The sequence below is a fragment of the Phyllopteryx taeniolatus genome, chromosome 3 (assembly GCF_024500385.1).
Source record: "Phyllopteryx taeniolatus isolate TA_2022b chromosome 3, UOR_Ptae_1.2, whole genome shotgun sequence".
Classification (NCBI taxonomy): domain Eukaryota; kingdom Metazoa; phylum Chordata; class Actinopteri; order Syngnathiformes; family Syngnathidae; genus Phyllopteryx; species Phyllopteryx taeniolatus.
Genome location: NC_084504.1, coordinates 13,265,908 through 13,279,934, shown reverse-complemented (window position 1 = coordinate 13,279,934; position 14,027 = coordinate 13,265,908). Strand labels below are relative to the sequence as shown.

At 43.1% G+C, this 14,027-nt stretch overlaps 1 protein-coding gene across 5 annotated transcripts in view; it reads right to left on the bottom strand.

Annotated features, from left to right (window-relative positions):
• Window positions 1-3,261: 3,261 nt before the first annotated feature.
• LOC133474883 (protein shortage in chiasmata 1 ortholog) overlaps window positions 3,262-14,027 on the bottom strand; it is a 31,953-nt gene continuing 21,187 nt past the window's right edge. For 2 of the 5 annotated variants that reach the window (XM_061767002.1, XM_061767003.1), the window contains exons 24-28: window positions 11,953-12,040; window positions 10,145-10,276; window positions 9,927-10,076; window positions 5,542-6,142; window positions 3,263-3,593 (exon numbers count right to left, since the gene is read on the bottom strand). In XM_061767002.1, the coding sequence (XP_061622986.1) occupies window positions 3,508-3,593; window positions 5,542-6,142; window positions 9,927-10,076; window positions 10,145-10,276; window positions 11,953-12,040 (1,057 nt within the window). In that variant the 3' untranslated portion in view covers window positions 3,263-3,507. Of the gene's footprint in view, window positions 3,594-5,541; window positions 6,143-9,926; window positions 10,077-10,144; window positions 10,277-11,952; window positions 12,041-14,027 lie in introns of all 5 variants that reach the window. The other 3 variants (XM_061767004.1, XM_061767006.1, XM_061767007.1) reach the window with 3 other exon arrangements.

Here is a 14,027-nt window from a genome sequence, read left to right as displayed (position 1 = left end):
TCCATCCATCCATCGTCTGAGCCGCTTACCCTCACTGGGGTTGCGGGTGAGCTGGCGCCTATATTAGCTGACTTCGGGCAAGAGGCGGGGTACACCCTGAACTGGTCGTCAGCCAATCGCATGGCACATATAGACAAACAACCATTCGCCCTCACATTCACACCTTTGGACACTTTAGAGTCTTCCATTAACCTACCAATGCATGTTTTTGGAATGTGGGAGGAAACCGGAGTACCCGGAGAAAAGCCACGCAGGCATGGGGAGAACATGCCAACTTTGGCCAGATTTGAACGCTAGACCTCAGAACTGTGAGGCAGATGTGCTAACCAGTCGTCCACCATTCCACCCCTCTTCTGATAAATATTTCATAAAAAGAATTCACTCACGCGGACAAATGTACTGGTCTATGTTTATCGATAAAAACACTCATTGGCAAGACCCCACCCTATCTAAGCTCTCTCTGCTCACCATGCATACCACCACCAGCACTGGGGTGTTAATTCAGTTGTTTGTTTGTTTTTTTCCTTGTCAAAAGGTGACGTTCCCTTAAACTGAGACATCGCTCTCTCTGATCCTATCGCGGTTGACGTGTGGGACAACCCACCGTCGCAAACACCATTACGGCATTTAATGTGGCCGCGAGCTGCGTTTGAATCTGACCCGATTTGCCCACAAAAGGTAAAAGTAGCACATCCAGATTGACAGGTGAACAATGTGCGTTTTGTGCGCCGCTGTGGTAATCTTGTCCAGGCTCGCACATAAATTAGCCAGGAAACGCTTGTCCACACTTGCTAAAAAAACAGGCCTGGTAAAACCAATTGTCAGTGTTTTTTGTATTTTACACCCTTCAAGTGTTGTTTGAAAGACGCAGCCTTCCGTGAGACTGTGTGGAGTAGGAATTTGCATAATCCGATTACTGGGCCGGGATTAGCCCCCTCGAGCCCGTTTTTCTGAATCAACCATTCATGGGCGTCGCCCTCGCCGCCAAGAGGCTGCACCTGCAGGCTCGGCGCCATCGCACTGACCTTCTTCACGCCGCTAATCTCCCAACATCAGTTTAGTGTCTTTTTCTTGTATCCCGCTAGGGAGAGACGTTGAACTTGTCGTCGTCTGTTCCTACGATATTTTCTAAGTAGTACAGTAGGACCTTGGTTTTTCTACGATTTGTTTTTCGACTATTGTTTTTTAATGAAATGTCCCAGTTTTCTTACGCAGCTTTATTGAGCGTTTCTTGTAGGGCTTGGGAACGTGTCGTCACGCCATGTTGCAGCATGGATGTCTCGCCCATTTGGAGGTTAGCGGTCTTTTGTTTACTATTCAGACCTGCCTCTATCTTTCCTCTCTCTGTATTTCTGTTAGCTAATTCGTTCCATGACCATGCTCGTCACACAAAATTCATACCTCAAATCATATTTTCGTGTTGGAAGGAAAGGGATTGCCATTAATCTGTTCCAGCCCCCCCAAAGAAATAAAAATGTGTCATGTTTTTCAATAAGAAAAATACCATTGTGTAGTATTGTACTTTGTAAAAAAAACATACTTAAAATGTAAAGAATTAACAGTTTTAGCCACATTTTCTGCTCCTATCCAATGGACATTGTGTTGCTCCTTCTGGTCTGTCTTGCTTTGACCACTTAATAGACATACACATACTATACATGAGGGGTGTCAAACTCATCTTTGTCACGGGCCACATCGTAGTTATGACTTCCCCCGAGGGCCGCTACGACTGTGAACCCATATAAACGAAAGATTACCTCATATAATTACATACAGTATACACAACACATTGATGAATAGCCAGTTTTGAAATCAGAAGCCTATAAGAACATGTTTTTCAACCATTACATATCTTTTCAAAGGGGGATTGGTAACAAAGAAAATGCTTGCAAATATCTCAATGTTATTACACCAGAACACAATTTGCAATTTTTATTTGCTTTCGCAGGCCACATAAAATGATGTGGCGGGCCGGATTTGGCCCCCGGGACACCACTTTGACACCTGTGCTATACATGGAGATTGTCACAGCTCCTCAGTAAAATGCTGTAATATTAGTCTTTCTTCACAGAGGATTAAGATTATCTGCCAGTGAGTATTGTTATATGATCAAATCAGGCGTTTGATCCATGAAACTTTCCCAGGACTACCACGTCTATGCCTTTCTGTGACTCTTTCAGTCTCTGTGTTGCAACCTGCTAATGACACTCTGCTCAATAAGATGTTGCTTTGGTCTCATGTTATGAAAATGTGAACATTACAGTTGAGTAATTAAAATTAAAGAGCAATTAAACTCCCCCAACCACTACTTTTTTTTAGTAAAGCATTATTTGTGCAGAATGGTGACTAATTTAAAAAAATAAACTTCCTCTGTACAAAGGCCTTACCCCGAGTAAACCCTGCCTTATTCCAAAATGGATTTTTTTGCCCCTGCAAAATCTAATGTCAATTATCCAAAATCTAATGTCAATTATCCGAAAACACATACATGAGTATTTACGCCCCAAAATATTATATTAGAAATAAAGACCTCCCCCCCACATAAATGCCTTAACCCTACTCAACACCTAGTAATCTGAACACCCTATAATGAAAACAAAAAATGTGTTCAAATTTGGGCAAATAGTATATACAAAAAACTAAATCTAAGAGATAAAATGTACATAAATATTCATAGCCTTTGCTTGGCACACCTATCTTTGGTCAGTTTTGCCCCTTCCCCATTCACAAAGTATTCATATTGAAAAAGTAAAGCCCTCTGAATAGTTTCTGGATACACTTCACAGCGCTTCAATTTTTCCGCATTTTCTTATGTTACAGCCGTATTCCAACTGGATTCAATCCATTGTATTCCCCCCATCCATCACCTGTGTGTGTCACACACAGGTGATGGATGCTGCCGGACACTTTAACTGCACCGTGTGATCGGCGATAACGACGCGACCTTTACACAGGCGGGCCCTTTCCCACCGTACAATCAGCGCACCATTACGCCCGCTGTTTACCCACCGAGCCTTTAACACAGCTCTTCGGACTACCACCCCCCCTCCCTGCGCCATTAAGCAACATTGTCTCTGTCTTTTTTTGCGCGTCACAGGCTCGTTAGTTGGTTATTGATGCCGGCCAGTCAGTGTGGGATGAGCTTGCTCGGACGCTCCCAGTACCAAATCCCCAGGGGTGGTCTTTGTCTGGAGGACTTGGGGGGGATCATTCCTCAGGGAGCTGCTTGACTGCGCTGGCTGGTGAAGATAAGCGTTCTCTCTCCACATGGTTAGGTGGCGATAAGGGGATTGCTGCACTCCACACTTGAATGTTTTTTTACACACTCAGCTTTTTATTGTTTAAATGCACAAATAGAGTACACAAAAATATGATCGAAATAGATCACAGTGTTAGGAAACAGTGTTTAAATACTGCAATGCTGTTATTAATCACTTCTTGCAAACAGAACAAGTGAATGTGTGAAATATGTGTAAATAGTGGCCTTGAAAAGAACAGAATTTGTTATTAAAAGAGTTTAAGTCTGGTCTGTCCGTCTGTCCGTCCGGGCACCTTCTCATAGCTCAGCCTGCTTTTCTTCGGAGGAATCAGTGCTGAAAAACACAATTATTATGCTTTAATGTTATGGAATATTTAAGATTCATTTTCAAAACGCACAAATATTATTTTTAAAAAATACACTATGAACCTTGTTACATGTTATGTTAGCCACCTACCTACCTCCATACACATCTCCCTACCTACCCATCTACTTAACTAGCTACCCCCTTACAGTATATACTTACATATATACAAGCTAACTACCTACTTTCCCATGTCCCTCGACCCCCTATACCAGTGGTGGGAAAACTATGGCCCGCGGGCCACATCCAGTCCATTGATCATTTCAATTCGGCGAGCCAAAATACAGAATCGCCCAATTAATTTCAAAATCATGACTACATTCATTTGACCTTGTCCTGTAATGCCGAGTGGTTCCACCACGTTGTGCTGTAATGCCGAGTAGTTCCACCAGGTTGTGCTGTAATGCCGAGTGGTTCCACCAGGTTGTGCTGTAATGCCCAGTGGTTCCACCAGGTAGCGCAGTAGGTAAAGTGATACATTGACTTGACTTTGGCTGTTCTGTTTTTACTCTGCTACTGCTCTGAACCCCTCTTCAACCACGAGTGGGCCAAAGAAAAGAAAGGTCGACAGTGAGTGGCGAGTGTTTAATATAGAATGGACTAAATACTTTTTCACTGAAGTCCGGTCAAAGGCTGTATGTCTAATTTGTTAAGAAACCATTGCGATTTTAGAGGAATATAACATGAGCTGTCGCTTTTCTACCAATCACGCTGATTATGCTCACAGCCAATCAACGCAGGAACTGATGGCTACGGCTCAGCGGTTAAAATCAAGCTTGCAGGCTCAGTAAAACACCTTTATCTGACAAACTGCCATACAAGATTCAGTCAGAAAAGATCCTGAAACAGCGCCACGGGAGTTGCAGATGGAACTGATTGAGCTCCAATGTGACACTGTCTTAAAAGAGAAGTTCAACTCTCAAACTGGATGAGTTTTATGCTTCATTAAGAGCAGACAAATTTCCAAAAAGCCAGAAGATGGCACAGAGGATGTTGGTGGTGTTTGGCTCAACATATGTGTGTGAACAGACTTTTAGTGTGATGAACATCAACTACAGATCCCAGCTCAGTGATGTACACCTCAGATGTGTTCTGAGAATTGCCACAACAAAACTAACACCAGACTTTGATGCACTGGCAAAAAAAAAAAAAAGGTGATCAACAAAACAACACTGTTCCCATTAAAAGTAAATCTGAGTATTAACACTACAATACCTTTTTTTTGTTTGTTTGTTTATTTTTGTGATGTAAGCATCTGGTCCTGGCTTGGCCTGCCTGTCAAATTTTAAATGTCAATGTGGCCCCTGAGCCAAAAAGTTTGCCCACCCCTGCCCTATACCATTACATACACTACCTAACTACCAATTGATCTACCTATCTAACCTGCCATATACCCAATCTATCAATCTACCTACCTACTCACTCCCCATCTACCTACTTTCCTTCCTTCCTACGTAACTACCTATCTACCTACCCATCTATTTTCCAACCAGTCTACCTCACTACCCAAGCACCTACCTATCGACTAGGTCTGAATGATATGGACAAAATTTCAATATTCATGCCAGATATCTCGATACAATACTGATTAGAACTCGCTGTCAGTCGTAAACATTCGAATAAAGTAACCGATAAAGCTCTCTCTAACTACAATCTACCTACAGTACTTAACCCATTTGTTTTCCTACCTTCTACTTGCCTACACATTTACCTACAGAATCTAACTACCCACCCTTCTACCTTTCTCCTTTTTCTCTTGCTTCTTTCCTACCAGCCCATCCATCCGTTTTCATACCCACCTACCTACTGACCTTTCCACAAATCTACCCACCTACCTACTTACCCATGTCCCTACTAACCAACCTACCTACCGCTCTACTGTCCATATACTATAAATATGTGTGCTACTGTATCTCACCTGTTCCAGTCAAGCCAGCCACCTTTTCACTCCTCTTCCTCTCTTGTCCCATCCAGTATCTTGATCCATAGTTAGCGGACAATCTCCCTCTGAGGTGTGAACCTCCTCTCCACAGCGGGCCTTGTGAAGGCGGGCTGAGGCGGCCGAAGGTGGAATCCAAGGATCCCAAACCTTGTCGTGACCACTCGCCGCTTCCCCTCTCTACCACCCTCCCCGCTGCTCCCGCGCGGCCCCTGCAACCAGTTAACATCATTTCCTGGCCCTTTCCGTCCTTCCACAGATTGGATCCGCCCCAGCTGCTAAGATCCGGGCTTTTGGTGGGCCACGCTGAGTAATAGGCAAAATCGGCAGCATCTTCCTGAGAGTGGAAGCTGATATTCTCGCTCCCGGGGGCCAACAGGAAGCTGGGGTTGAAGCTGGGAAATGGTTCTGAACTGGGGATGGTGAGCTCGGGTGGAGGAGGAAGTGGAGGAGGAGGAGGAGGAGAAAGAAGTGGATAGACTGGGCCCACCTGGACTGGACCCAACTGGTCTAGAACTGACAGGGCTGGAACCGACTGGGCTGGCTGAGCTTCATACAGGGAGGTAGCGTCGCTAAACAGCTGACATCAGAATAACAACAACATTAGGTACACCTACACGATCACATCCATCCATTTTCTCTAGCACGTGTGTGTGATGAATGCGATTGGTTAGTTCTGCCACATCCTCAGTTATAAGACGGTGCGCTAGGGCTGGGCGATTATATGATCGAGATTGAAGAGTGCGTATAAATTTCCTGTCAATCTCGGTGATCAGCTGTGTGCGTATTTCCTCAATCTAACACGGTGGGGATGTGCGAGACAACTGCCAATCAGCGTTGTCCTTTTCCTGCTCTACTTCCGCTTGCAAGTTGTGGGAGAAAACAGAAATCGCGCCTCCCCGGCTGGCCCGCCCCGCAGTGACATCTAAACTCCCGCTTCAACTCAGCTGTCGTAACACGGAGCACGCGGCCAGCCACTTTTCGCCCGTGCTCCAGACCGGTGATGGATGCGACCGGCCGCTCCGCAAGTTTGCAACGCCGGTTATGTGGCGGTCTCCAAAGTGACATGGAACAATCCTATTAATTAGCTGATGTGCAAGGTATGTTGGCCCCCTAAAAACCAGGCAAGACTGTATTTATTCATTTGAAGACTTACCACCGAAGTATTTGTGGAAAGAATCAAAATGTGAGCGCAGTCAGTACAGCCTGTCATTCACTGCACAGCACAAGTAGCATTAGCAAATAGCCACTGTTAGCAGTGAGGCCACCAGACCAAAGCAACAGATCAATCGTGTAACATTTGAAAGTAGCAATAATGTTAATAGGGTATGTAGCATCATTACTGGAGATTCATAATGTTTACAATCCAAGGTGTTTAAATTATCCCCGTGGGGGAAGTTTTTTTATTTTGTATCTTGTAGCTCCAAAAATACTCAGTACTTCAAACTAGTGGACTGTTATATTTTTCTGCATTTTAGTGAAAACTGTTCTTATATTTTTCAGTTTTGTTTGCCTTATTTTCTTCGTATGCCAATGTTATGTTGGGGTTACTGTTTTAAATATTGACGATGAGAATTGTTGTTAACAAAAGGCGTTAATAAAATGTTGAACTACTCTCTAACTTCTTTAGTTTTCAGTACAGATGCTTTGAAACCGATAATTTAAGAGAGGTTTTTTTCAAAAAAATTGTCATAATCGAGATCGGATGATATGAAAAAAATTAATCGTGATCTTTTTTATTTTTATTTTATTTTTTTGCCAGATCACCCAGCCCTAGGGTGCGCACACTTGTGCATCCACATGATCTCAGTTGTTTGTTTGTACTTCCTTTCTCTAAAAGATTTGTTTTCAGTTGAGTTGTACAGGTTGTAGGTGACATTAATGGTGGAAAAAGTATTTAAATGATTTATCTTAATCCAATTTTTTTTTTTTATATAACAAAACCTGGCATTTGAATAGGGATGTGTAGGCCTTTTCTATCCACTTTATTTGTATGTACAGTGGAGGAAATCATTCTTTTATGCCTCACTGATTTTGTAAGTTTACCCACTGACAAAGACATGAGCCGTCTATAATTTGAGTGGTAGGTGTATTTTAACAGGGAACATAAAATCTAGAAAATCATGTAAAACAAAAGATGAAAATTATTTCCCAATTCATTGAGGGAAATAAGTATTTGACCCCTTATCAAAACATGACTTGGTACTTGGTGGAGAACCCCTTGTTGGCCAGTACACAGGTCAGACGTTTCTTGTAGTTGATCACCAGGTTTGCATACATCTCAGGAGGAATTTTGGACCGCTCCTCTTTGCAGATCCTCTCCAAATCCTTAAGGTTTCGAGGCTGTGCCTTGGCAACTCGAAGCTTCAGCTCCCTCCTTAGATTTTCTATAGGATTTAGGTCTGGAGACTGGCTAGGCCACTCCATGGCCTTAATGTGATTCTTTAGCCACTCTTTCAATTCCTTGGCTGTGTGCTTTGGGTCATCGTCATGCTGGAAGCCCAATCCACGACCCATTTTAAGTTTTCTGGCTGAGAGAAGGAAGTTGTCACCTAGGATTTCACGGTACAAGGCTCCAACGATTTTCCCCTCAATGCAGTGAAGTTGACCTCTGTCCCCTTTTCAGAGAAACCCTGCCAAAGCATAATACTTCCACCTCCATGCTTGACACTGGTGATGGTGTTCTTGGGGTCATAGTCTGAATTCCTCTCCCTCCAAACACAGCGAGTCAAATTGATTCCAAACAGCTCAGTTTTTGTCTCATCTGACCACATCACCTTCTCCCTATCATTCAGATGTTCATTGGCAAACTTCAGACGGGCCTGGACGTGTGTCTTCTTGAGCAGAGGGACCTTACAGGTGCTGCAGGATGTTAATCCATTATGGTGTAGTGTGTTACCAATATTTTTCTTGGTGACTGTGGTCCCAGCTACCTTGAGATAATTAACAAGCTCCTCCCGTGTAGTTCTGGGCCGATCCCTAACCTTTCTCATGATCATTGATACCCCAAGAGTTGGAATTTTGTGAGGAACGACGGAGATTGACAGTCATTTTATGTTTATTCCAATTTCTCATTATTGCACCAGCAGTTGTCTCCTTCTCACCCAGCCTCTTCCCAATGGCCTTGTAGCCCATTCCAGCCTTGTGCAGGTCTATAGTCTTGTCCCTGATGTCCTTAGAAAGTTCTTTGGTCTTGCCCATGATGGAGAGGTTGGTGTCTGATTGATTGATTGATTCTGTGGATAAGTGTCTTTATACAGGGAACAAGTTGAGATACAGTAGGTGTCTTTCATACAGCTAATGAGTTTAGATTAGGAGTACTTTATTAAATTGAGAGGACTACTCTATGGGAGCCAGAATTCTTTCTTCATCAAATACTTATTTCAGTCAATGAAATGCAAATGGATTATCTTTTTTAAAATGTGATTTTCTGTTTTTTCTTTTAGATATTCAGTCTCTCACTGTTAAAATAAACCTACAATAAAAACTACAGTATGCACTGCTCATGTCTTTGTCAGTGGGTAAACTTACAAGATCAGTGAGGGATCAAATAATGATTTCCTCCACTGTATGTATGTACGTACAGAACTGAACAATGTCTTCAAAAATTGTTCCCATTTGTCACTTAAAGTCCTTTAGTTCCAGAATTGACCGCTATTGTTTACTGGCGCTGTGGCAGAGAATGGGACTGACGTATTTCCACAAAGTACCAAGTCATGTTTTGATAGGGGGTCAAATACCAATTCCAATAGCCAATTCTGGAACTAATAGACCTTGCCAACAGCAGTTTAAGTGACATATGGAAACTATTTTTGGATACATTGTTCAATCCCGACAGTCCGTTTTATTCGATATCCGTTATATCGGGGTCCCTTTTATCAAGGTTCCACTGCACGCACACGCACACACACACACACACACACAATTTATTTATAATTGTGATTGAAATTGCCTCACTGAAAATGTTTAGAGACAAGAAAAAACAGTTTACTGCTCAAAGTGAATTTAAGAAAAAAAAGTTGATTATCTGAAAAAGAAAAACAATTGGTCACCAAGTGTGAAGTGAAATGGCTTATTTTTTCTTGTGTATTCATAACTGCTCTTTAACCAAGCAAACATTACAAAAATAAAGTCCATTAAATTTCTCTTTTAAAAATAAAAAATAATCTAATTTATCATAACACTCGATTACTCTAAAATGTTTAGTAGGATACTCAAATACTAAAATATTCGATAGCTGCAGCCCTAATATGTCGGAGATTACTGTACATTCCTACACTACAATACGGCAGATTATTCAAATTATTCTGACACGACACCTCGGATGGTGCAGGTGCACCTAATGAAGTGTCCCGCGAGTCTACCTTCAGCACCTTGCGCGGTACCTCTGGCAACATCTCCTCCAGCTGTTTCAGAGAGGCAGTCAGTAGCCACGGCAATGAGGGCGCCCTCCTGAGCATGAGCTGAGCCACCAGGGGGTTGACGCAGGGGAAGTTTGATAGGTGCTGCTCCTCCTGATAAACAAGGCAAAGTGTGTGTGGGTAAGCACATGACCAAGGTGAAGAGGTTGCGTGGAGCTCACCTGTGAGGACGTGACGGCCAGCCAGTCTCGCTCCAGGTAGCTGACGGGATTGCGATCACTGGACATCAGGTTGAGAAAGCAGATCCGGCTGACCCAGCGGGCCACTTCCAACACCTCCGACGCAATCAAGACCTGCCGTATAAGTAGTAACTTTCTACTCTCATATTTCAGAAGAATCCATACAAAATGGACACGCTTGTAGCGGACACGCCACCCTGCACCCCAGCCTCGCACTACCGCCGCTCCCCGCCGAGGTAGACAATTACAGGCTGGCGGGATGCAACTTCACACGCAGACGCTAAATGAATCAACAGCCATGAACAATCAAAAACAAGACGCAGACATTTGCTTTGCCATGCCGACGCTAAGTGAATTACTGCTGCCTGACGCTTCAAAGCGGAGACCCAAGGATTCTGAGTTCGCCCCCGGACGCTAAGTTAATTAACTTTCCGCCAGTCGAAGGATTGCACCGACAAAGGCGCCTCCACCCTGCTGAGTACTGCGACTTGGGAGATGGAACAGGCAACAGCGACACCCACGGGCGACGGAGCGACACTACAGACATGGGTTCATAAGACAGTCTGTGACTCGACTGGGAGTTAATATTTTAAGAACTTTACATCAATGCCACAAGTGACTGTATTGCTGCAATCTTGAATGTCTAACGTCGAATCTGTTGTTAACTGAACCAGATGAAATGTTCCACCCCACACCACAAATGTCACATGGAAAATAATCACGTTCTCCACACCACACAACATTTTTTAAAACATTGATTACAGGTATGAAAGAGGATGAGCGTGGAACAATGCAAGGTGAGGAAATTGTCTCGTTAGCTTAAATCCAATAAATAATATTTTATTCCACTGGTTTTAAACCACAAAATAATCCTAAAATGGGAAAATAACGCCAAAAGGCGGTCCAGCCCCTCTGTGTATGCGAAGGTGATAGAGCGGAGGAGATGGGGGTAAATTCGCCCTTTTTGTCGCTTCGGATGATCCCCGGCTACAGAGCCTCCTGCAAGCATTCCGAGCTATCCACCTTGGGGGCCCGAGCTCAGTCCGAGGGAACGGAGGCGGACGCAACGAACGTCTGGGAAACAGAGACACCCGAGCGACGTCCTGCCTGGGAACTCGTTGGCCTTCTGTTTTTCCTCCTTTTTTCCTTCCTCCCTTCCGTCGAATCCACCTATTCCCGGTGCGGACCGGGCCGGCCGAACACTCTGGAGCCCGACTCGCCTGCCTCAACCGTGTTCCAAACACGTAAATCCAACATTGCGGTCTACTAAAAGTACAGATTAGTGCATATTTGGGTTTAAATGAACAAGAACAGGAATCCTCAGCAATATGCATTCACTACACGCCCATTCTGCTAATCTCACGTCACAAATCCCTTCCTTTGCCATTGTTCGTCTGTACCTTGTTTGTTTTGTGTTTGTCTGTGTTCTAATCTGTAGAAACCCCTTTGATTATTAAATTTTCTATAAAATTCACCACTTGCAATGATTGTGTGTGTGTTTGGGTTCAGAACGAAACCTCTGGAAAGTCTAGAACTCAAAGTTTCTAAAGTGTAGCCACCTTCCGATAAGAGACTGATTAAAAAGGTTTGTGGTCATTTTGCCTAAAGTTAAACCTGTAAAAATTGACATGCTTCCCCTCATATATATCAAATAGCTTGATTTCTAACGCTGTAATTTCAAATTACGATAACCCGGAAGTGACGCAGGCGCCGCTTCCAACTCATCGTTTCCTTTTTAATTAAGCACAATTCGTATTTCATACATAATCGCTTCACCCTCATCTTTGTACCTTGACATCCAGGTCCTCAAGCGTCATGCCGAAGAGCACCAGTGACGAGTAGACCACCACCAAGTTGCTGAAGGCTTCACTAGAGAACCTGCACAATACAATTAACGTGACATTTGTAAATCTGATCGGGGAAGGATTTTGCTTTTGGGCTTTTTTTTTTGTTTGATTGGTTGTAGGAAATGGAAGGTTGGCAACATAGGAAGGGTTCTGGCAGAAATGTACGATATGAGACTTTGAAAAATGGGGGGAAAAAAAGATGAATTATAGTACAGTGGAACCTCGATTTAATGGACTAATAGGTGGGAGGGGGTCATCCATTAAAGCCATTTGTCTTCATTTGAAGCACTTTTCGTGGCCTAAAAACACTCAGTACAGTACAAATTTATTCTACATAAATATAGAAAAATCTTAAATGTTTTAAAGTTTCAAAGTTTATCCAAACGTACCTTTAAACGTTGCTGTGATGGTCTGTACAGCTTGTACAGAATTATTTGGCAATTCGCATTTATGAGGATTATTTGTATTAATCACCAATCACAGTGCATTAGGTTAATTCAAAATGTTAATAAAACCTCAAACAAAAATGTTTAAGAAAGTAAAAGTGAGGTTTAGGCTTTCTTAGGAGACAATTATTAGGCAATTATTGGTGTGCAGAATTATTTCACACCTAAACGAAAAACACATTTTCCCATCTCACTTTTTTATTTTCATTTGTTTAAATCAGAATTATAAACAACTCAAAACTTTGCAATAGAAATTGATGCAGTTTGTTTCAAAACAAATCAGTGACCAATATAGCCACCTTTCTTTTCAATAACGGTGATAAGCTTTCCATCCATGGATTCTTGTCAGTTTTTTTTATTTGTAGTTGATCAAGTTTTTGTGCAGCAGAAACCACAGCCTCCCAGACATTATTCCAAGAGGTGAACTGTTTTCATTCACTGTATATCTCCCTTTTAAGAACTGCCCACAAGGTCTCAATTGGGTTCAGATCAGGTGAGGAAGGGGACCATGTCATCAGTTTTTCATCTTTCAAGCTTTTGCTGAAGGAGTACTTGGATGCATGTGATGGACCATTTTCCTGCATAAAAATCATTGTCTTTATGAAAGATACAGACTTCTTCCTGTACCTGCCTGAAGAAAATGTCTTCTAAAAACTGACAGTATGTTTGGGAGTTCGTTCCGAGCCCATCTTCAACCCAAAAAGGTCCAACCGGCTCCTCTTTAATGATACCAGCCCATACCAGTATCCCACCTCCACTTTGTTGGCGTCTTGAGTTGAAGTGGAGCTCTGGGCCCATTAGTGATCCAGCCACGGGCCCTTCCATCTGGTCCATAAAGGTCACTCTCAATTCATCAGTCCATAAAACCTTAAAGAAATCTGTCTTTAGATACACAATATAGCCAAAAGTATTTGCTCACCCATCCAAATAATTGGATTCAGGTGTTCCAATCACTTCCATGGCCACAGGTGTATAAAATCAAGGACCTCGGCATGCAGACTGTTTTCACAAACATCGTCAAAGAATCGGTCGTTCTCAGGATCTCAGTGAATTCCAGGATGCCACCTGTGCAACAAGTCCAGTCGTGAAATTTCCACAGTCGACCGCCAGCTGTATTATAAGAACTTGGAAGCATTTGGGAACGACAGCAACTCAGCCACAAAGTGGTAGGCCACGTAAACTGACAGAGCGGAGATGCTGAGGCGCATAGTGCAAAGAGGTCGCCAACTTTCTGCAGAGTCAATCGCTACAGACCTCCAAACTTCATGTGACCTTCAGATTAGCTCAAGAACAGTTCGCAGAGAGCTTCATGGAATGGGTTTCCATGGCCAAGCAGGTGCATCCAAACATCACCAAGTGCAATGCAAAGTGTCGGATGCAGTGGTGTAAAGCACACCGCCACTGGACTCTAGAGCAGTGGAGACAGATTTACACAACAGAAACACTTCAGAGAAAGTTAACTGTTTGTTGTGTTCGCAAGCTAACGAGATAGCCTGTGAGCTAGCGAGTTAAGGAGCTAAACAGCTTCCTTCACTGCGGCAAAGTCGTTTATAACGTCAGTGCCTCTCCGAG